This window comes from Elephantulus edwardii, unplaced genomic scaffold (genome assembly GCF_000299155.1).
Source record: "Elephantulus edwardii isolate Elephantulus edwardi_28Jun2011 unplaced genomic scaffold, EleEdw1.0 scaffold00009, whole genome shotgun sequence".
Classification (NCBI taxonomy): domain Eukaryota; kingdom Metazoa; phylum Chordata; class Mammalia; order Macroscelidea; family Macroscelididae; genus Elephantulus; species Elephantulus edwardii.
This window is the reverse complement of record NW_006399759.1, coordinates 27,558,150-27,582,181: the sequence shown is the minus strand read 5'-3', so window position 1 is coordinate 27,582,181 and position 24,032 is coordinate 27,558,150. Positions and strand designations below refer to the sequence as shown.

Genomic DNA, 24,032 nt, shown 5'->3' with positions numbered 1-24,032 from the left:
TTATCTTGTGTCTCTGGAATAGATAGTAAGATCTTGTTCTTTTTCTACAATCCCTAATGTTTTCCTCTTTGGAAACTGAAGCTTTAAAACAGTCTGTATTCAAGCCATTCAAGTTGGATTCTTCTGTATATTCGGCTGGAAATTCACCAAGAAAAACACTGCCTTCAAACTTTCACATCCAAAGTTAGACAGGACTGAGGGACCCCATAGGATAGGGCTTAAAATAGTGCCTGTTAAAATCCCTTTCATCAGATGAGGCCAGGATCCAAACTCAGCATTACCTAAACAAGCTTCTCCACTGACAGTATTTCACTAGGGAGTTCCAGCTAAGAAATGACTGACGGGCTGTGAGAGGAACAGTGGTAGCATTATAAGAGGGTGGGTGAGTGTTCGCCCCATGTAGTATCTCTGCCTGCTCAGGTAGTTTCTCCAGCCTGGAAATCCAAATCACTCCTCCTTCAGTAGGTTTTTATTTCATAGGAATATGAATAAATTACCTTTTATGTCCTGTTCTGATTTCCCAAAGCAGACTAAATCACGACCGACACTCTGCTTTCTGTACAGTCCTGTTACTGTGAAGCATGGTCACTTCCAACTCACAGTGACACAGAACTGTCCCACAGGGTTTCCTAGGCTGTAACATTTATGGAAGTAGATCATCAAGTCTTTTTTCCTACAGAGGAGTTGATACCTTTGAACCTCGAATCTTCAGGTTAGTTGCCAAGTGCTTACCCAGTACACCACTGGGGCACCTGTATAGCACTCATCACTTTATTTTATACTTGCTATGATTATGGGAAAGCATTCCTGCCCTGAAAGTCTGTGAATAAATGAATTCAGGAAAACCATGAGTAACATACTGGGCTGATAACTGATTTGACTTAACCAGACACTCCACAGGAAAAAATACATGCAATCTCCTCCCATAAAGATTTACAGCCTTGGGTATCCAATGATGGTTCCATCAGTCAGAATTAACTCTATGACAGTGGGGTTAGTGTTCGGTGCAAGGTAAAAAGTATGAAATCCTTCCTATAATATTTTTAATATTTACTAACAATGTTAGTCTAGAGACTAAAGTGTGCCTGATTGAGGCCATGGTCTTCTCAATTACTTGCTATGCATTAGAGAGCTGGACAGTGATTAAAGATGACAAAAGAAGAATTGATGTCTTTGAGTTGTGATGGAGAAGAGTCTTGGATATATCATGGACTGCGAAGAAAACAAATAGGTCTTTCTTGGAGAGGGTGAAAGCAAGTATCTTTGGAGGATAGGATTTTGAAGCTCAATTTCACATACTTTGGGCACATGGCCAGGAGGGACCAGTGTTTGGAGAACTACATCAAGCCTGAAAGGGTGGAAGGACAGTGTAGGAGAGGAAGACCCTAGATGAGATGGATTGACACCATAACTGGGGCAATGGGGATAGAAGTGTCAGAGTCAGTGAGACTGGTTCAGGACAGGGTAGGTTTCAGAGCTGTTATACATAGGGTCACTAAGAGTTGCAGGTGATTCAACGGCACCTAACAACAACAACTGCTACTACTTGACCTACATTCTATTCTTCTAATGAAATCTTAGGCATAAAGCAAAATATGAAAATACACTATGTGGTGTCAAGGGTTTCTTGTTTAAAATGTCATTCCTTGTCATTGACTCTGACTTTGCCATACGAATGAGAAGGATCATACGAGGGTGTGTTAGTCTATCCATAGTGGGACTGGCTAGTCTCACCATTAAATTGAGTAGATTCTGTGGCAGAAATGGAGACTCTTGCTACCTGCAACAAAAAAGAAGTCAAGAATGCACTTTGTGTCCTTTGGGGTTAGAGGTTTCTGTGCCAACCACACATGAATATAGAGGAGCAGCTGCAGTCACAGCAGAGAATCAGAGACCCAACATGAGACAGAGCTGACCTGCGACTCTATTCTATGGAACCAGAGGCCTTCATCCAATCTTGCTATAAGTTAGGGATAGGAAGAGAGAGCAAGGGGTAGGAGAGGGGAGAGAGAGGGATAACGCTTTAATTTGTGATCCTAAGAGAGCTTTTTAACTAGACAAAAGCCAAAACATTTCAGAAGCTGTCCTTACTGAGAAACAGTATTCCTGTCTCCATCTTGAGTTGCAAGCTGTTAACTTCCCTATTAAACCCCATAAACATGAGCATGTTTCTGTGTGGTTTGCACAGTTAATGCAACACACTTTGGACTCAGAAGAAGAGTAGCTTGGTGTATGAGTTAGTAGAAATAGGTGTGGGAATGTGGGAGACGTGTGACATCATAGTTTTGTGCTACAGATGTTGATGAGGGGGTGCAGGTGCCCCTTGTGGAGCTAGCAGAGGTCAGAAATGGCCATCCTTATGCTGTCCACACTCTTTTCACATACTATAGAGATAGACATCTCAATCCTAAAGGATGATATTGAGAGAGAGTGGAATCAGTTTCTATTTTCTAGATGTATAACCCTGACTCAATTTCTCTTTCTGAGTCTTCATGCTTTCACATGAAATGACAGCAGCACAAACAATAAAGATGATAATTCTTAAACTTGCAAATAAAACAGACCACTCATTCATTCATTGTTATTGAGTTAGAACTGACAGAGCTGATCCTCAGTCGGTTTTCAGAGGCTGTAATTCTCATGAGAGGTGACTGTCCATCTTTATCCCCACTCAGAGCAAGTTAGTGGATTCAAAGTGGTTAGTATAATTTCTTATCCACTAGCGCAGCTGAACTTTCCTTAATTAGACTTGTTTATACATTTTGATTAAAATTGTAATAGTGTATCTGGTTAAAATTGTAATAATATATCTGATAGGCCCTGCTGGACTCACTCCCGGACAACAATCTATCTTGCTAACACCCACCACAGCCAATCAGCATGCTTTACAACTGCTTCCTCTGCCAAGAGACTGTCTGCCTAGCAAGGAAATCAGCTGTTGCCTAATGTCACCTAACCCCGCCAACAGCCGCAGCCAATCAGCATGCTCCATGACTACTTCCTCTGCCAGAAGATGGCCCCTTCCTCCCGAGTCATTTAAAAGGCCACATCTTCTTCACACCCGTGAGAATTTCTCTGACCCATCCTGCCTGCCTGTCTCTCTGTTTCTCCCACCCAGGTCAGAGCACCGTGCCCGAGAGCATGAAAGCACCAATAAAAGCTGCTTTGCTTACTTTTGGTTTCTGTGCCTGCTTTACCTAACAATATCTGTACCAAAAACTAACTGAAATGTAATATATAAATTGTTATTATATTTTCAATTAAAAGTTAAAATTGGAAACATGGGCAAAAAAGTAGAAATAAAGATTAAAGAATGATATGAAAGGTCTTTTAAACTCTGCAGATGTTTATGTATCTTTGCTAAAAAGATTTTGCTATTATTGTTAGGGAACTCTGGAAGTGCATCCTGTAGGGAGTCATACTCCTAAACCAAAGTGTCCACCTTTCTGTTGGTTCAAGTTCACCAGCAGTTCCTTTGGTAAAAGATGGGTAATTTTCTCCCATGTGATTTTCAGCTTTGACAACCCACTGGAGGATAAGCTATGAATCACTTATAACTCTACAGCAAGGAGAGTGAGAATTACTTTTTTTATCACTGCCACAGTAACTGGATGCAAAATTCTTTATAAAGATGACATTAAAGATATTTAAATCTTTCTATAGACTAAGTCTTGAGATAACATGCACCTAGCTTACATAATTATGGTGTTGATGAATAGTACTGAATATATGAAGTGGTTGTACCATTTTATAATCACTTTTGGAAGGCAGTCTGTTGTTTCCTCAAAAAGTGAACACAGAAATTTTCTATGACCCAGCTATTCCACTGCTTGGAATATACTCCAAGAAAATGAGACCTGCAAGAAAATGAGAACTGAGACACAAATGTAGACTTGTAAACCAATGTTCATAGCAGCGTTACTCACCATCGCAAGAACATGGAAACAGCTCAGATATCCAACTATCTATGAGATGACTGAGAAATTATGGTACATTCACATGATGGAATACTATGCAGCACACAGGAGCAATGATTTTGAAAATTACTACTTAACTTGGGAGGGACTGGAGAACATTGTTCTGAGTGAACTAACTCAATCCTATAAGGACAAATACTGTATAAGACCATTATTGCAGAATGGGTATGAGGATCCAAGGGAGGTGGAGGGTGGGAGCTGAAGGGTGAGGATGGGCAGGGGAGTAATGATAAGGTCACACAATTTGATGGGTAGAGGGTGGGGTGGGAAAAGGAAATGGGAAAGATCCAGTAGGAAAAAACATGCACACAAGTACTGAATATCCAGAGGATGCCAAAAGAACAAACAAGTCTGCCCTGGAGGAGGTGTAATCAGAGTGCTTCTGGGAGGCAGGGTTGGTAAAATTTCATCTCATATACCACATACTTCGGGTGTACTGGCAGAACAAACTAGTCCTTGGAAAAAGATATCATGCTGGGGAAGGTACAGAGTTAGAGAAAGTGAGGAAGACCTTCAACAAGATGGATTGACACAGTGGCTGTAACAAGGTGCTCCAGCATATTAGAGATGTGAAAATGGATACAGGGCAGGCAGGCTTTAGACCTATTGTTGCCATGAATTGAAGCAATGTGGCAGCAATTAACAACAAAACTTATATAAAGATAAAAAAAAAAAAGCTCTCTCTACATGTGTAGGTACACACACACACACACACACACACAGGTATAAATTTACACTTAAGCAATACAGTTAACCCCATGGAGGTAATGATTTTCTCTTCCTCTAAGAAGCTCAAACTAGTCTTCTCTATTGAATCTCCCTACTAAGACCTTAAGAAGAATCTTTCCTCTCCACAGGAAATGAGAAGCCTACTAGGGCTGATGGGTTCAGCACAAAACTGGGAAAATCATATAGCTAGATGAAAAGCTGAGGAGACTATCAGCCCTTATGAAACACTTAAAAATATGGCTTAGTTTTTAAATTCTTGTCAATACAGATTCTGAAGAAACCATTAAACACCGACTTTTGCACTCACCCCTTCTCCACACTGTCATGGACTGCTGCAACAACACCTTCCAGGACTTGTAGGGGGTTCTGTTGTCCACCAAGGTCAGAATCGCCTCCACTGTGCAAGGCAAGAGAAAAGTGGTTCAGAAAAGGTCACTCAAACCTGATGAAACCAACTGGATCAGAGCATAAACATTTATGACATTTCTACTGTGCACATAAGCCAAACACTGTATTGTGAGCTAAGAATATGGATATAAAAATTATTCTGTCTTCAGGAAGTGCATGGTCTAATATATGCACATTTTCCTATCAAGAGACTAATATTTGTACCTGCCCTTTAATAAATATTCACTATTCACCCAAAATATGGATTATATTAAACACCAGATATAAATTCTTTAGTTTGTATTTTTAAAAAAACACCACCACCTTTCAAGGAATATTCAACCTAAATCCTTCTGATCATATGGAGATTTTTGAAAGTATTTCTTTGAGTTTATTATGTTTAATTTGTTTTGTTTGTTTGTGTATAAAGGACGTTCATCTAGATGATAACATAATAATGATAAAAACAAAAGGGGGAGAATATGGGAAGCCAATACTAAATATCTGTAATAAACTGAATGCTATTTAAATTAAAAAAAAAAACACACAACCAAAAAAACAACACCACAAAAAATTAATGTTCTAGAGTTCATGCATCCAGGAGGAGGAGCCACGACGGCTCCAAGGAGAGGAGCACAAGGACACAAAGGGGCAGCGAGGACATGGCCAAGGAAGGGTCAGAGCGCAGGGTGAGATGAAGCCTCTTGTTGGAGTGGAAATGCTTTCATCTCTATAGGGGGTTCTGGAGGCAGACCTGAGGGATCTGAATAGAGTGGATATGGATTCATTGGTGAAATGGTTTAAATTTTTGAAATTGAAGTAGGTCTACACATTAGGAACTCATGTCTTTTCTCGTAAGTAAACCAGAACGAATTAGGCGGTGGGTCTTGAAAAAGTGCATTGTTGAGGGCTTAAGAGATTTGGAACTGTTTGGAGATCAATGAGGCAAGCTCAGAGTCGATAGCATCCTTCTCTAAACAAGAGATCATGAGCAGCTTCCTGCCAGAGGGAGGGTGTTATGAGCTCCTCATCGTGATAGGAAAAGGCTTCGAGGACCTGATTACTGTGAATCTAGCAAGGTACAAACCGACAGGAGAGTACGTGACAGTGCGAAGGATTAACTTAGAAGCTTGTTCCAATGAGATGGTGACCTTCTTGCAGGGGGAGCTTCATGTCTCTAAACTCTTCAACCATCCCAATATTGTGCCATATCGAGCTACCGTTATTGCAGACAATGAGCTGTGGGTCGTCACATCTTTTATGGCATATGGTTCTGTCAAGGATCTCATCTGTACACACTTCATTGACGGTATGAACGAGCTGGCCATTGCTTACATCCTTCAGGGGGTGCTGAAGGCCCTGGACTACATCCACCACATGGGCTATGTCCACAGGAGTGTCAAAGCCAGCCACATTCTCATCTCTGTGGACGGGAAGGTCTACCTGTCCGGTTTGCACAGCAACCTCAGTATGATCAGCCACGGGCAGCGGCAGCGTGTAGTCCACGACTTCCCCAAGTACAGGATCAAGGTTCTTCCTTGGCTCAGCCCGGAGGTCCTCCAGCAGAATCTTCAGGGTTATGATACCAAGTCTGACATCTACAGTGTGGGAATCACAGCCTGTGAACTGGCCAATGGCCACATCCCCTTCAAGGATATGCCTGCCACCCAGATGCTGCTGGAGAAGCTAAATGGCACTGTGCCCTGCCTACTGGACACCAGCACCATCCCCGCTGAGGAGTTGACCATGAGCACCTCACGCTCGGGAGCCAACTCAGGCCTGAGTGAGAGCCTGGCCCCCAGCACCCCCAGGACCTCCAATGGGGACTCGCCCTCCCACCCCTATCACCGCACCTTCTCACCCCACTTCCACCACTTTGTGGAGCAGTGCCTTCAGCGCAACCCGGACGTAGATCAAGCGACGTGCTTCAGAGGCATTGCCTGAGTTACTTCGTCCTGTCACCCCCATCACCAATTTTGAAAGCAGCCAGGCTCAGGACCACAGTGGAATCTTTGGCCTGATAGCAAACCTAGAAGAACTGGAGGTGGACGACTGGGAGTTCTGAGCCTCTGGACTTTGTACACTGCCTAGCTGGGACTCTGGAGTGTCGCAGGCCTGCTGTCCTGAGGGCTGGCCCCGTTCCCACACTCCTGGATACAGACTGGGTAGAACAGACATATTTGCCAGGAGAGTTGACTGCTTTCTGAATGGGAAGGAAATTCCTGGAGAGAGACTTTGCTTCATTTCTCCAAGGCTTTCGAGACAAAAGGGAACAGAGGGTTGTTGGGGATAGAACAAGACACCACCATTCCCCCGAGTGAGCTCAGATGAGTGCTTCTGAAGGAAGAGATGGTGTTGCTGTGGTCCTGGGGACTGATGTGCCAGCCAGGCTTTGGGTCTTTGGCCCAGGGCACCATGTGCTGCTCTTGTCCATCTCTTGCGCTCCCATCAGCATCTTTTTCTTTCCTGTGCATCTTGTCCCTTCATCTCAGATACCTCCGTAACAGTGGAAGGGAGGGGTATTTCTCCCTTTCAAATAGTATGTTCAGGCTGGGGCTGTGGGGTCTTCTCCTTCTGTCCCCCTCAGGACATGACACATGACACCTAAAATCACGTCATTCATACAGCAGAGAATTCTTCCTTTCCACCAAGAATGCATCCTGATGCCTTCTGCCAGTTGCCTTGGTGCTTTCTCCTGGGGCTGTCTCCTCTTGTTTAGCTTGAGTCATGAGGCCTTATGCTGTGTTAGGTTCATTGTCAAAACAAATTAAACTTTTCAGCGAGGCAAAAAAAAAAATTAATGTTCTATTTGGTATTTAGCTATGTAATTTTGTGACTGTTGTCTGCTGTCAGGTTGGAAATACATAGCTGATATATTCTAGTAGGGTATCTGAGACAGTCAACTGTATCCTTCTCCCATGGAGCAGCTGATGACTTAGAATTGTACTACTCTGGGATTGCAGCACAGTTTCTTATCAATAGGCTATAAGAGTTTCTAGGTAATAGCCATTGCTAAATCCCTTACATGAATTACACCTTTTAGTAATGCCATCAGTCCTATGATCTAGGTAGGTAACTATGCCCATTTTAATGTGTGGCACAGAAATTATTTTAATAATATAAGTCATACATTAAATCAACTTGCCTGGTTCAGTTATACTTGCCTCTTTAAAGGTAAATGTTACAGAGATGCTCAACAGAAATCTCTTTTCCTTTAAAAAGAAGTAGCCTTGAGACAGAATTAATCATCAAAAGTTCCCTCTCTTTCCACCACTGAATGATTTAAATCACATTTATTGACTGTCTTCTGTGTGCCAAATATATAATTTATTTGATCAGAATAAAATCTTTTGTAAAGGAACTTCCTATCAAAATTTTCTAAGTGTAAGAGTATCACATGCCATGTTTTTATCTTAATAAATTAAAAAGGTACAAGTTCTAGAAAAATAAAGCAAATTCACCAAAGCATTAACTTAAAAAATGTTTATTTCTTGTGACTTTCACCTAAAACTTGTTTTTAAAAAATTTAACCATGAATCAAAAATATTTAAATGTGGCAAACAAATATCTATCTACTCTAACTTGAAGAATCATTCTTTAACTAGTAACAACAAAGCCATCATAAGCTAATTATAGAACAATACTTGATTAAAATGGTGTTTGTCTTTCTAAAATAATGTTTGGCATATTCTTTATCTCTATATATAAATTTACCAAATTCTGCAGAGCAATAAGGTAAATCTGTAAGGCTGGGGTAATTAAACTGATAAAAGCTCATTTGATTTCAATTCAGCCATAGAAAACTGACATGCATTTAATCAAAAAGTTCCTCAAGAGCAATAGAGAATTACAAAGAATGCTTAAAAGCAGAATAAATTAAACACAACTAAATCTTTTAGCCTAATTGCATTATTCACAGAAAGTACTTGATGCCTCATTATTTTCTTAGCTTAACTTTCTCCTCTTTTCTAATCCTCTTGGATGCCTTCGTATAAAGACACAAGCATATCAACACAAAATGAGAATTTCTCAGTTGTCAGTTTAATGCCATTTACTGCAAGTACATAAAGTCCTAAGACACCAAATTCTTCAACATATGATTAACCTTACCATACATACTTTAAAAAAAAACCTTCCGGGAACCATTTTCTCACTGCTTCAAAGATGGGAAACTAAGATAGGAAAGCTCTGAAAAACCATACCTAAGCCACATGGAATTCTGACCTTTAACCTTCTCAACAATTTGGCTTCCCCTTTATTTAAAAAAGAATATTTTGCTTTCTTTTTAATAGAAGATGGGGAAGAGAGAAGGGAGGCTGAATCACAAGTTAGCTCCTAAATATGTTATCCACAATACTACTGAAGAACATTTTTTCTGGTTTTCTATTTCTAAGACATTTGAAAATATGAACCTTCAAAAACTGTATTCACAATATTTCACTTTTGTAAATTATTTCAGAGTTTACAAAATGCTTCTAGTTATCAACTGATTTTATTGTCATAACAACCATGATGCAGGGACTTTCATTGGGAAAATATCACCTCAGGTTTTCCCCTCAGTGAGGTGACTACAACTTACCTTAATGCAGAAATTATTTTCATTATTGCACTTTGTACTACATCCTTGGGTGAGATGCCAATGGGGCCAACAGCCACTTCTAGCAGCTGCTGAATCATTCCTAGTGGCTGACTATCTAAGCACATGGTCACAGCTTGATCGTGAAGCTTCTCTTTTTCTGATCGAGATAGATCATAGAGGATACTGTATTTCTGCAGCATTTCCTACAAAGACATGGTATTCAACACTTAAATGTCAAATAGGAATGAAATGTGTTAACATGCATATAAGGAAACACACTTAGAAGATTCTCAAACCAAATACATCACATCACAACCTCTAAAGTTATACTCAGGAACATGGAGTGGTTAGTAAGAACTTAGGCTCCAGATTCACTCAGGCTTGAGCTCAAATTCTTGTTTACCATTTAGTATTTTTTGTGCCTGTGATCTCAAATTTCGGTGACTGTAAAGTGATGAGGACAACAGGTTCTTGAGACTAGATTAAACGAGATAAACTATAAGTTAGGCATAATGTAATGATGTCAAGCATTAAAGTAATATTCCGTAAGCGTAGTTTTATTATTATTTACTACAACCACCCAGCAGTAGTAGTCTATTCAGCATCAGTTATATGAACCTAGATTCTGTACACGTAGACCATAAAAGTAGTTTTTAATAGCCTCACATTTTTATGAAAATAAAAAAAGGCAGCAGATCAAGGATATTAGATAACATGCTCTACATCACACGGCAAGTAATGAATGGAGCTAGGAACCCAGGGCTAGCTTCCAAAAGGCTACTTTTCACCCTCCAATGTTATCCATTCTGTTTTTCTTTGAGAGTAGCTATAAAAATAAACATCAGAATAAATAATTTAAGACTTAGGACATAAATTAATTGATTTGTTTTCACATTAAAAATGGATACTTATGGTATAATAATAAGTTATAATATTTCCAGATTCTTTAATGTTTACAAAGATACCTTGAATATACTATTTTGTCTTTGCAAATAACAAAATGAAAAATCTGAGCAAAAACAAGCTATATTTTTGATATTAAAGAATTACTATTGATTTTACTATGCTAATATTGTAGGAGTGATATTTTAAAAGTATGTATCTTTTAACACTACATATGGAAGTGTGGAAATTATCAAACAGTATCATGGATATCACATGCAAGCAAGATTCTACTGAAGATTATCCAATAAAGACTGGACCAGCACATCAACAGAGAACTGCCTTAAGTGCAGGCCGGGTTTAGAAGAGGCCGTGGTATTGGGGATACTATAGCTAATGTTAGATAGGTCTTGGCTGAAAGCAGAGAGTACCAGAGGAATGCCTATCTGTGTTTCACTGATTTAAAAATTTTGTTGTTGTTATGTGCCGTCGAGTTGCCTGCAACTCATAGCAATCCTATGCACAACAGCCCTAAACCCTGCTCTGTCCTGTGCCAGTCTCACTGTCTCCAACACACCTGCCCCCACTACTCCAGTCACTGAATCAATTCCCCTCATAGAGCGTCTTCCTCTCCTGTGCTGTCCCGCCACTCTCCTTGCAACATGGTCCCTACTTGCAACATGACCAAAGAATGTCAGATGAAGCTTGAGAATCCTTTCCTCCAAGGAGGAGCCTGGTTTAACCCTCTCCAGGATGAATGTGAAGTGCCCTACTTTCTCCAATTGCAGACTATAACATTGTAAATATCACCAGGATAAAAATCCAGATTGTAAAAGCAAGTTTGTTTTCTGAAAAGGCATCTAGGCTGTCCAGTTCATTACTTAATGTTATTTATTAGACTGGCTAACAGGAACAGAAATGTTCAAAGTGAAGTAAAACTGCTATTAAAGCTTTGAATTAATTTCATTATGCTTTCAATGATGGGCTTGCCTTTATGTGTCTCATAAAAATTCTGAAGTCTTCCATTAATTCATTATTCAAACTCTGTTTGAACACAATTCAATCTGTTAAGGGTGATGGGGAAAAAATCTGCAAATGGGTAGTAATTAGGGAGAACAATATGATGTACATAATAATATTACTGAACAGTACATGTAAAAAATGTTTTATTCTTTATTTACCACAATAAAAAACTGCAATTCTGTTTATTCAATTTAGTAAATTATAAAATTTAAGAAAAATAAAGGCGATTAGTGGACACTTTTAAGTTTATTCACCACAATATTAAAGAGCAAATGGAACATTATTTATATAGCTAAAACCTGTTTTCACACATTAGTGTAACTGAAACAGCTTTTTGAGAGTTCCCTTCAGGCCATTTCATTTTAACAAAAGACCTACATTATCACTTGTTTTGCAATGGAAAGAAATTCAGAAGAGGAATTTTGGTTTTTTTTTTGTCTTCAAAGACAAAAATTGAAGGGGAGATGGGTAAATGTATGGAGATAGGTAAGAGTATGCCTCTGAGTGCTTTTTTTTGCAGTGAGCCTTTAAAGAGATGGCACACACCAAGCAACTCTTGCCAGGAATTACATTCGGCAGCAGTAAAGCTCTCACAGATTTGATCTGTGAATCTATATGTTAGCTTTATTTTAGGTTTGTATTCTATTTGCAGGTGTCATCTGGTAGGTTACTTTTTGGGTTGGAAATGCTAAAAAATGTTTCCCTATTAATGAGAAGTGCTTCTCTGCATTATGCCATTTCTGCTTACAAAAGCTTTCAAAGGAATGCTCTAATTTTGAAGAGCTGGGAAAATTTGTATATGAAAACCACTTATTTGATTTACCAACTTTTCAGTTATAGAAAATAGTATCTAAAAAACCTAAGCCTCCTATAATGCTGAACAAAACCACCAAATGCTACAAAGGCTTCAGATTTTTTTTGGTTTTGTATAGACTTAACATGCTAGTCCTCAATCAATCAGAGGCAGGGGCTCCTCAATGTCACTACGGTGCCTTCTGAGATACTTAGGTCAGTTATTATTATAGCCATTCTTGCTGTTACTGTTAGGTGCTGTCGAGTTGGAACTGAATCATAACTGACCCTCTAGTGTCCAGAGGCTGTAAACCCTCTGAAAAGGTTTACATCTTTCTACTGCAGAGCAGTTTACGGATTTGAACTACTTGCCTTTGGGGTTGACAGCATAACTCCTTACCATTTGGTCATGAGAGCTCCCATATCAAAACATTATTATTAAGCAAAATATTCACATAAACAATAAAAATTACATTGAAAAGTTGTAACATAAAAATGAGTACACCTATTTTGAACAAACTGAAATAGGCATGGAGGCTTTGTGTGAAAATTATGGAGAATTGCTTACTATTTATTTGTGGCAACATCATGTAGCTAAAATTAGCGTAACAAATGCATTGTCTTTGTCAATTCTCAGCAAAAGGGACCAGCATCCAGTGTTGATCTCCAGTTAACCATCTCCCTCTCACCCACCAAGTCTTACCCTTCACCACTTTGATCCCCAGGATCAACTGTTAAGTGGCTTAATAATCTTTTATAATGAAGTAAAAATGAACTTAACAATCTAGTGGTAATGAAGAGTTTAAAGGATAAATGTTTGAGGATTTTTTTAAGCACTTCTATAAGACTGAAAATCCTACTCAAGTCATTAGAATGGGGTTTTAAAAAGTCAGTGATATGATACACTATCTGAGTGAATAAGGACATATGTTTTTCATTTCATTACCTGCTCACTATTCTTCAGAGAAACAATGAAGCTATGGTTGAGAGTTTCCAGGTGAGCAAGTGATTTCTCCAGATGATTCAAAGTATCAGCATAGGTAACTGCAGAAGCATTAGTTTCCTGATCATCTTCTGAACTTCTTTTTCTTGGCTTCTCAATAAAATGTTTGACTGTTTTAATTGCTTTTCTAGTCATGTCTTTACGTGCTTCCACAGGTAGCTTAAAAAAGAACAAGAAAATGTTTTACGATCTAGACATACTAGCTTTCCATTATTACATATGTATAGTTAATAAGTGAATGTTTAGCATTTACAACTTTAAATCAACAAATACGACTGTTATACTTTGTTTCTCCAGAGAAAACAAATAATGAGGTATAATATTTACTACTGTATTAGTAAGAACTGGAAGCAAGAGCGGCATCCACTTCCGAAATGGCTTGCCTCCAGAAACTCTATGTATGAACAGTGCTCAGGCCGTTCGTTCACAGGGTCGCTATGAGTCGTCTACGACTCGACGGCATCAAACAAAAACAACATTAGTAAGAATGGGTTTGATAAGCATGTTGTAATGAAACTAGAAGTCTTTGTTACATAGTTTGTTGATTACAGTGAAAAAAGCCTATATTCATCATTCACGGTTCTGAGGAAGGAATTATAAGAATAAAGAGTTTAACTGGAACACAACTACAATGTAAAATTCAAAAGCTGTGTAATTGATAACAAAAGCAATGTTAACTGCCTTATCGTAACTTACTGGATAAAATACTATGTGACCATTAAAAACTCAATTTAAAAAAGAATTAGTTGAAAAATGCTTATCCCATGAAATTATGTGGTGTGTGCATTAAAAATTTAAGCTATAATGTGCTTATAATTAAAAACAAAAATACACATACATCTACAAAAATAAGTGTTAAATATCAGCTTTTTTTAATTTTCAACTTTCCAAAGCACGTGTAACAATGCTGTATTCATCCATCCAGTTATTGAACTCTGAGTATGGGACAAGCACTACATAAAGTAGCCAGGGATTCATTTTCCCAATAATATTAAAAAATACTAAGATCACTCTCAAGAATACAAATAAAGTTTATATCTTAGCAATTTATACCTGCATCATTTTGGATGCTTTTGACACCATGGTTTTTTTTTGGTGCTGTTTCAGATCCAGAATGAGTCTCTGTTCAATTACTGAAGTATATGCCCAACGTCTTCACAAGAACTTAATGTTGCTTTCAACAATTATTTAAATATAAACAAAAGCTCTAAGGATAAAAATCTTAGTTTTTCCTATTATTCTTGAAATAAGTTATTCTTTGTATCTGGCAGGGACTACCAGAGGAATGTCTATCTGTGTTTCATTGATTATGCAAAGGCATTTGACTGTGTGGGTCACAACAAACTGTGGCTGACTCTGAGAAGAATGGGAATCCCAGAACACTTGATGGTGCTAATGTAAAATCTATACTTGGACCAGGAGGCAGTCATCAGAACAGAGCAAAGGTTGGAGATGTGTCCTATCTCCATGCCTTTTCAATATATATGCAGAACAGATTATCTGGGAGGCTAAGCTCTATGAGGAGAAATGTGGCATCAGGATTGGAGAGAGATTACAACAATCTGTGTTATGCAGATGACACAACTCTGCTTGGTGAAACTGAGGAGGATCTGAAGTGCTTGATGCAGAAAGTCAAGGACTGCAGCCTTCAATATGGACTGAGGCTCAATATCAAGAAAACAAAGATTCTCACCACTGGGCCAATTGGCAGTATCATGATAGATGGTGAACAGCTTGAGATTGTTAACAGCTTCAGTTTGCTTGACTCCACAATCAACACTCCTGGCACCAGCATCCAGGAAATTAAAAGACGTATTGCGATGGGAAAGTCTGCTGTTAGAGACCTCTCCAAAGTACTGAAGAGCAATGGGTGCACCTAATACAAGTCATGATGTTTGCAATCACTTGTTATGCATCAGAGAGCTGGACAATGACTAGGGATGATAGAAGGAGAATTGATGCCTTTGAGTTGTGGTGGTGTAGAAGAATACTGACTATACCATTGACTGCTAAGAGAACAAAAATGTTTGTCCTAGAGAGGGTTAAACCAGGCTGCTCCTTGGAGGCAAGGATTCTGAAGCTTTGTCTGACATACTTTGGACATGTTGCAAGGCAGGACCAGTCCTTGGAGAGGGACATCTTGCTTGGGAGAGTGGTGGGACAGGGTAGGAGAGGAAGACCCTCTATGAGGTGGATTCATTCAGTGACTGTGGTAATGGGGGAATTAGTTTGTCGAAAACAGTGAAACTGGTATAGGATGGAGCAAGGTTTAGGGCTGTTGTACACAGGGTCACTATCAGTCACAGGTGACTCGATGGCACATAAAAACAACAACAACAGCAACAGCATGTATCTGACTATTCTAAAAATTAAGAATAATGACTACAGTGAGAAGCAAACTTCCATTTTTATTTGTTTCTTCTTCTAAGTCACTTCTGATACAAATGACATTTTCAATGTGGATAACGGGACTTTTCTTAATCCTATGTCAATATTGATAAAGAAGTATCTTTAAACTCTATTCTGAATTGCTGTTAAGGGCTTATTTTGCCAATAAAACTTCAAAACAAGTTCTCCAGTCCATACATTTTAACAATTTGCTTTTAAGTATTGTCATTTACATAATAACTTGGAAGTCATTAATCACTGGCAACTAATTGTTAACTGCCATAACTTAATTGTTATGTCTCTCCTGCCAAATAAACTGAAAACTAAAAACACAAGAGCTAAGAAGTGTGTTATTGACTCACTTAGCGTTTTGGGATACTGTAGGGGTTTGCAAGTTGCCAAGATGTTTGGAAGTTATATTACAAGTATTTCAAATATCAGCAAAGGTATACAGGATGGACAGATTTTAGCAGACCTTCCAGACTAAGACAGGTCAGGAAGAAAGGTTCAGAAATTTACTTCAAAAGAGCAGGCATTGAAAACTTTACCTATCATAAGAGCACTTTGTATAACAGAATACTGGGAGATAAGGCCTTCAGGTAAGAAAGCACTAAAAATATGGTCAAGGAAGAGCTGCTTACGCAAAGCAGAATGGACTGTGATAAAATGCTGGAAACAAAGCCTTTTGGACCTTCAGTTGTTGATATGGCATGACTCAAATTAGGCTCTACAGCTATAAACATACACAAGTAATAAGAACGTGGAATGTAAGAAATCAGATAAAATTGCCCAAGTTTTTAGAAATGGAATGGGGACACTTAAAGATATCCTAAAGATAAATGAGCTGAAATACCACACACTGGTATAGGTTATTTTGAGTCCAACAAGTCAGGAATGGTCAATTAAAGAGGAATGCTGTTACATTATCATCAAAGAAAACACTTAATGATTTATCCCAAAGTGCAATACTTATACTGATGGGTTAGTATCATTATACCTGCAAGGAAGATCAAGTAATAGATTTCTTACTGGAATTTATGTTGTTATTGCTACATCATCAAGTTGACAGGGACTCATAATTTTGATGATGTTGAGATAAAAGTTGGTGTTTAATATTTACTAGCTGGATGACTTTGAGTAACTTGACAAATTACTTCAAGTCTTAGATTTCTTCATTTGTAGAATATGCAAAATGCCACTTACTGCCTAATTCCACTTAAAATTTAAATGAGAAAATGTGGAAAACAATCAGCCTAGTAGTGGCATGCCCATAGTATTTACTCACTAAAAAAGAAGTTACATTTTAATTCAATCAACTAATATACACATAGTTCATGTCTCATCTACTCCTGTTTCTCTTATCAGCTTCCCCAAATTCCTCAGCACGGTCCTCAGGGATGTTGACAAGCCATTCCATCTGGTCTGCTGGCTTAACTGGAACCGACCATGTGAGCATCAGGGACACAGAACTTTGTCATGATTTGTTGGAGTTTATACAGGTTTTCAGTCCAATGAAATTCTATTTTCCTTCTCTTTTGCAAGGCAAATATGTACTCATGTTTCAGTGACAAGCTTAAGTGAAAACATGATTCAAATCTTGATAGAAATTTAGTCTGTTTTTCCTCAGCACTAATACATCTGGACCTGTAATGGTGCCTCCTTTACACTTCAATAAAATTTGTTGGTCATGAAAAGTGAGTGCAAAGTTTGAGTGAATGATTTTATTTTTATCTTTATACCACAAAATAACCAAACATAATTTAGTGCTCACTAAGAATATGGACTGTAAACAAAGGCAATCTAAATTAATTTTGAGACAACAGTGATCTCTAAGAAACAATGGGGACTTGTACTTGGTAGATCATTTCATTTAACCCAAACTTTTGACTGTCTGACTCTTTTACAAAGTCAGACGGTCTAAAGTTTGGGCTGAATAAAATTAAGAAAGATAATTTTTAAAATGAACTTAAATCTAGTAGATGTTGTTATTAGGTTCCATCAAGGCAAGGATTACTCATATCAACCCTATGAACAACAGATCTGAACTCTGTCCTATCTTTGCTATCCTCACAAGAATCTCTGACACACCTGAGCCCATGGCTGCAGTCTGTGTCAACTTACCCGGGTGAGGATTTTCTTCTCCTTTGCTGCCCCTCTTCCAAGCATGACAAAACTGTCCAAAGAATTTCCTCTCCTAGCAGCACGTTCAAAGTGTGTAAGCTTCACCATCCTTGCCTAGAAAGAACACTCTGGCTTGACCTTTTCTAATACATATCTAATTGTTCTTTTAGCAGTCCATGGGATATTTAGTACTCTTCCAACATCACAACCAAAAGGCATTAATTTTTCATCTGTCAACCTTATTCATTGTCCAGCTTTCAGATGCATAGCAAGTGACTGAAAAGACTATGGTCTGAATCAAGTGCACCTTAGTCCTCAAACTCACATCACTGTTTCTCAGTAATTTTGGAGAGGTCCTTGACTGCAGATTTTCCCAGTACAATGTGTCTCCTGATCTCCTGACTGCTAGTATCAAGTAAGATGAAGTTGTTGTTGTCAGTGGATTTTCATGCTCAATTTTTTTAATAATTCTTCTTCTTGTAAGACAATATAACCCATAGGTTAGAGATAAAATATGGTAGAACTTCCATTTCCTTAAGTTCTTGAGTAACTGTGACAAATTTACACCATGCTTACTCTGGCAGAACATGAATACTGAGGCAGACTAAACTTTGTTAAAGTCAATATAACTTGGAGTTAATGTATCACATCACATTACGTAGCCTGCTGCATGCTATTAATCAATTTTAATACAAAGCAACCCAGTATGACAGTAGTACTAACCCCTCCCCCCACCAAGGGTTTCAAGCTGTCATCTCTATGGAGAGAGATTGTTAGCTCTTCCTCCCACACAGTAGATACTGGGTTTGAACTGTCAATCTTGTAGTAAGCAGCTAACCACTGAGTTACCACGTGGCTTATCAGGCCACTGATTACTTTTATCCTTGATCATACACTTCATTACTTCTCTCCTAACAGCAGAGTAAAAACCATAAAATCTTGTTATTTCTTTGCTCAAATCTCACTAATACTTTCCCAATTCATGAAGAAAAATCAAACTCTGCAATACCTTATTAAGCCTTATACGACTTGCTTTTATATCTGACCCTACTGCTGCAATTCCATCTCCTTCCCTCTTGCTCAACTACAATAGTAATACCCTCATAGTTTCTTAGTTTCTGTGCTGAAATGCTCTTCTTGCACACATCTTCAACGCTTGCTCTTCTACTTCGTGTAGATGTTTCCTAACTATTAAAAAACAGCCTTCTTCCTACTCTTACTCAGTCTTTCTCATTAAGTTTTTTGGTTTTAGTTTTTGGAGTGGGATTTTCTTCATAGCGGATGTTCTGTGCTGCAATTTGCTTATAGCCTCTGTTCACTGCTCCATTCCCAGGTTCCAGAACGATAACTCATAGATACTAAATACCCAATTTGTCAAGTGAATAAATTATTGAATAGAGGAAAAATAACATTCAAAGAAGACAGATGACTGCAAAAATAAAGCTGCAGAAAAATTTATGATGTATATATAACAGCCAGAGAACACTTTAGATAGAACATGGTGTAAAGGATCAGAGACTAACTTTTGTAGATGGTTAGAATTCTCAGGATAAAGATGGGTGATGTGATCTGCAGCATCTGAAACCTGCTGGTGGATCAGCACAGTTCCAACTCAATAGCAATGAGTGAGCGAGTGATGGGATTTCTGTCACAAATGTTTTTGTTTGTTTGGGGTTTGGTTTATACTCTGATAAGAAATTTGAAAAATATTTTTAGCTCAGAGCTGAATGAAAACTGGCAATGGGCTGAATTTAGCTTATTGTTTAGACTATTAACATAGCTTGTCAATTCCTGAACTGAGGTACTAAAAATAGCTATTTGGAAAGATGGCTAGACAATGAAGTGGCCTTGAATGCCAGATTAAGCTAAGGATTGTGAGTAAAGGATTTGGGAGTTACTCAAGTTAATATGTACGCTGAAGACAGTTACAAGCAATTGTACTACTAGGTTCCCATTTTAAGGCACATGTAAGAGAATCTTAATTAAAATACAAATGTTAAAGTGCAGTCATCTTAGTATTTAAACTACATTATAATTTTTCAAGGCTCTTTGCTTGTCTTTCCAGAATCAGTTCAATTTAGTCATCTGGAAAATCTTCTCCGACATCATTTTCTTTGTAGGTTACAATTCATTCCTGTACACTCCTAAAGCACTCTATCATTACCCATACCAAAGTATGTATCACAGTGCATTAAAAATGTCTGGTTACCTACTCAGCTTCCTGACGACACACTGAGGTTCTAGAAGACAAGAGTTTTTTTTCTTGAACTGTGCATTCCTAGCATCTAATAACTATGTCTAGAGAACTCTGATGGCAAAGTTTGCTCACTCAAAAGCAGCACCTCTCTGGTGGTCCAAATACAGGGCACTGGAGAAAGATGGGCCCGCTTCTCTCGTGGGACTTAAAGCCCTGGAAACCAAACTCATTGAAGAGTCAGCTAGAAATTAGTTCCAACTTGACAGCAACAAGTAGGTCCTTTTGCTTTGTTTTTGAAACCGTGTCTAGCTGGGAAAGGTAGAGGGTAAGCAAAGGCGAGGAAGACCCTCACTGAGATGAACAGACATGGTGACTGTGAATAAGGGCTCACCATGGTAGAGACGATGAGGGCGGCGCAGGATAGGGCAGGCTGAGAACTGTCAATCATAGGGTCCCTGAGAGGCACAGTCCTTCTGACAACACCTAATAGCCATAAAGAATACTGTTGAGCTCTAGTAGCAGAGTCCTCAGGGACTCACATAGTTACCCCAAAGATCAGGTCTCTCTGGTGGTGTCACTGTACCAGCAACTCCTTGGTAGAAAGAAGGACAATCTCCTGTGTGATTTACAGTCTCAGAAACCTGCTGGAGGGTCAGCTATGAGCCAGTTCCAATTAGGTAAATCTGCTGTTAGGAACCTTTCCAGAGTACTGAGAAGCAACGATGCCAGTCTAGAGTCTAAGGGGAGCCTGATCCAAGCCATGGTTTTTTCAGTTACTTGTTATGCATCAGAGAGCTGGATAACTAAGGAGGACAGAAGAGGAATCTAGTGTGGTGCTGAAGAAAAGTCTTAAACATACCATGGACCGCCAAGAGAACAAATAGGTCTGTCTCAGAGAGGGTGAAACCAAGTTTCTCCTTGGAAGCTAGGATTTTGAAGCTCTGTCTCACTTACTCTGGGCATGTAGCCAAGAGGAACTGATCCTTAGAGAAGGACATCATGCTTGGAAGTGTGAAGGGACAGTAAAGGAGAGGAAGACCCTGAAGAGATGGATTGAAAAAGTGACTGGGGCAATGGGAGGTAGGTGTACTGGAGTCAGTGAGACTGGCTCAGGACAGGGCAGGCTTAAGAGCTACTAAACTCAGGGCTGTATGAGTAATAGTTGACTTTATGACACACAACAACAACAACACCACCAAGAACTAACATTCTCATCATCATGCACGATTTTTAGAACACTAAGAACTTTTAAAGACGTAATAAAATTATCTATTTTCAACATGCCCCTAAAAACTCATGACCTATAAAACTAATTTTAACAGAAATTACAATATTCAATTACTATTATCTTTTCTTGTTCTTAAAAAAGTAACTCTCAGACAAACATATATTCCAACTTTAGTAAACCAAAGAAAACTGATCATTACCCAGTGGCAAACTAAACCAAGGATCCATGTAATTAATTAAGTTTATAAACAACTCATGACTCTTATGTTGTAGATCACATTATAAGAGGGTCACAGGAGATGAAAAATGAAAAAGGACACACTGAAAGTCTTAAACAAAAAAAACTGGGCCCAAAACTTAATGCCATCCGGAAAATGGCACTCCATAATATCAGAAGTTATACAAGAAGAGACAAAATAGCATTAAATTCCTAGTGACTCTGAGTTTATGAACTCATTCAAAATACATTTACTGAGGACATACTGTATATTTGGTTTTAGGCTGGATGCTGGCAACATAGCAAAACATAAATCACACTACTGCTCCTGGGTATCTCAAAGTCTAAATCACAGACAAGCAAATGGAATTGTAAAGCAGCATAATAATTATAAACTTATATAGTAAGGTAAATGCAGGATGTTATGGAAGGCCTCAGATAAGTAGTACTTAGTCTGACTATCAGCACAAAGCAGATAACGTCAAGAAAAGTTTGCTAAAAGAGGATATCTGGGCATCTCCAAGAGAGTCCTAAAGATAGAGTAGGGATAAAGTTGAGAATAGAATTCAAAGAGGTCATCATTCTTAAGGAGGCAGGTTAGGAGCCTGAAGTAAATCAGTAAATAGGTTAAGCTGGAATGCAGAGCACAAGCAAAGGCCTGTCTGAGAATGAAGAACAATTATTCAGTGTCTCTATCACGTAGGGTCCTCAAGCCAGGCTGATGAGACTGTTCTTTATCATTCTGTCATGCAGGCTCTGGGAAAGCATGAAAAGTTTTTAGGCAGCACTGACACAATCAGTAGTATTAGTTTTGAAGTAATAGCTTGAGTCAGACATCACCAAGACAACTTTAATCATATATAGTTACTTCAAGACTGAAATATCTTGCTCAGCAGACATTGCTGGGTTTGTGTGAGTTTTATTTGCTTGTTTGTTTTGCTTTTTCTCTCCTTTTTAAAAATAAACTTAGCATAACTTTGAAGACAAGGCTGATATTTAGAAAATGGCAGGTAACTAAAAGACTCAATTATCACCGATACATTGAAGTTTTAAAAAGTAGAGTTTACTCACTGTTAACATTTCTAACATTGAGTAAATAAAATAATGATGAAGCCAAAGGAAAAAATTCTTTTACTTGTATATTTTAACACCATTAAAAAATGGGAAACAGAAAACAAATATTTAGTAGTAATAGGCTGGATTTATTCTCTTTTTCAGTTCCCATTTGAAAGCTTATCCAACTTCATTTCTATCTCTGTCCTCAACAGCACATTTTAATTGAGTCAGAACTGACTCATAACTGACTATCCAGTGGGTTTTCAGAGGTTGGGTTTTGTTTTGGGGGTTGGGTTTGGTTTATTTTATTTAAAAAACCAAAAAAACCCAACCAAACAAACAAAAAAACTCCACCACACTGTAGAAAATATTTCAAGCTGTTTGTTCAATGGTTGAGTTTTTAGGAAGAAAAACTAAATGTGATTATATTGTTCTTTTCTAATTTCTGTGTAATATCTGAGAAAATTAGTTCCCTTATTCCCATTTCTGTATCTCCCTATTTGTGTTATCTGCCAATGTGTGCCAAGTTCAATTTACTTGTTTATTCAATAAATAGTCATTGATCAAAAATAATCAAAAAACTGCATGGGAGGAGATGGCCATTTCTATTTCTTTGTCTTTTAAGTGTAAACACGTCAGCACTTATCATCTAGTAAGCCTGTCTCTTGGTCCAGAGAATACAATACCTCTACCTTTGAAGAACACACATATCATAGTGGCAAGACAAATATTTATTTATAAAATGTGAGAGAATATAAAACAAAAATATATAGGCATAATGAGAGAAAATTAGAATTTTGGAAGGAAAATTCTTTACAAGGAAACAACAACTTAAAAAATGAATAAGAGTTCACATGGAAAAAGATGCTAAGGGTATTCCAAGTAGAAAAAGCAGCTTGAGAAATTGAACAACTGTTTTATAAAACAGATAGTTCTTCAGCTGTGGTTCTCAGGCTTTTACTGTGTGATGGCATATATTTCCATCAAACACCAACCACGGCTCACTACTCCAAGGAGTCCCATGAGCATGGAGAGGATGAATGCAGAGCTTCAGTTAGTTTTGAGAAAGGAGGGAGAATGTGGTTTTGATAAGGATGAAAATTTCCCAGAATTTGATCTCCCATAGTTATTTCTGAATCTCACTGCCAGGAAAAAGACTCTTCTACCCTTACTTTCACTCCAGTGCCAAACCTGGAAAAGCACTGCTCTAGTGGTAAAGGAAACAAGGTGGCATACATGGATGATGGCATGCATGTGTTCAAGCAAAGCACTGTCCTACAGGAAAAGAGATGCAGAAATCGCTGTAGTTACTATGTTGTTAGGAGTGGTCTTCAACATACTATCAGCATAAAAAGCCTTTCTGATAAGGGACTTATATCCAGAATTTATGAAATACTTGAGCACCACAACAAGATAAAGGTAAATAATCCAATAGAAAAATGGGCACAGGATAT

The 24,032-nt window shown here is 38.3% G+C and overlaps 1 protein-coding gene and 1 pseudogene across 2 annotated transcripts in view; one reads left to right on the top strand and one right to left on the bottom strand.

The window, feature by feature from the left end:
* The window catches only part of NBAS (neuroblastoma amplified sequence), a 611,780-nt gene that overhangs the window by 102,391 nt on the left and 485,357 nt on the right, over positions 1–24,032 (bottom strand). Inside the window, exons 45-47 of the mRNA XM_006880668.1 lie at positions 13,316–13,531; positions 9,673–9,875; positions 5,014–5,103 (exon numbers count right to left, since the gene is read on the bottom strand). Coding sequence (XP_006880730.1) covers positions 5,014–5,103; positions 9,673–9,875; positions 13,316–13,531 — 509 coding nt within the window. The remainder of the gene's footprint in view (positions 1–5,013; positions 5,104–9,672; positions 9,876–13,315; positions 13,532–24,032) is intronic.
* Positions 5,886–7,158, top strand: LOC102868704 (annotated as a pseudogene). The gene is made up of 2 exons (XR_438834.1): positions 5,886–5,947; positions 6,030–7,158. The product of XR_438834.1 is annotated as an STE20-related kinase adapter protein alpha-like (transcript).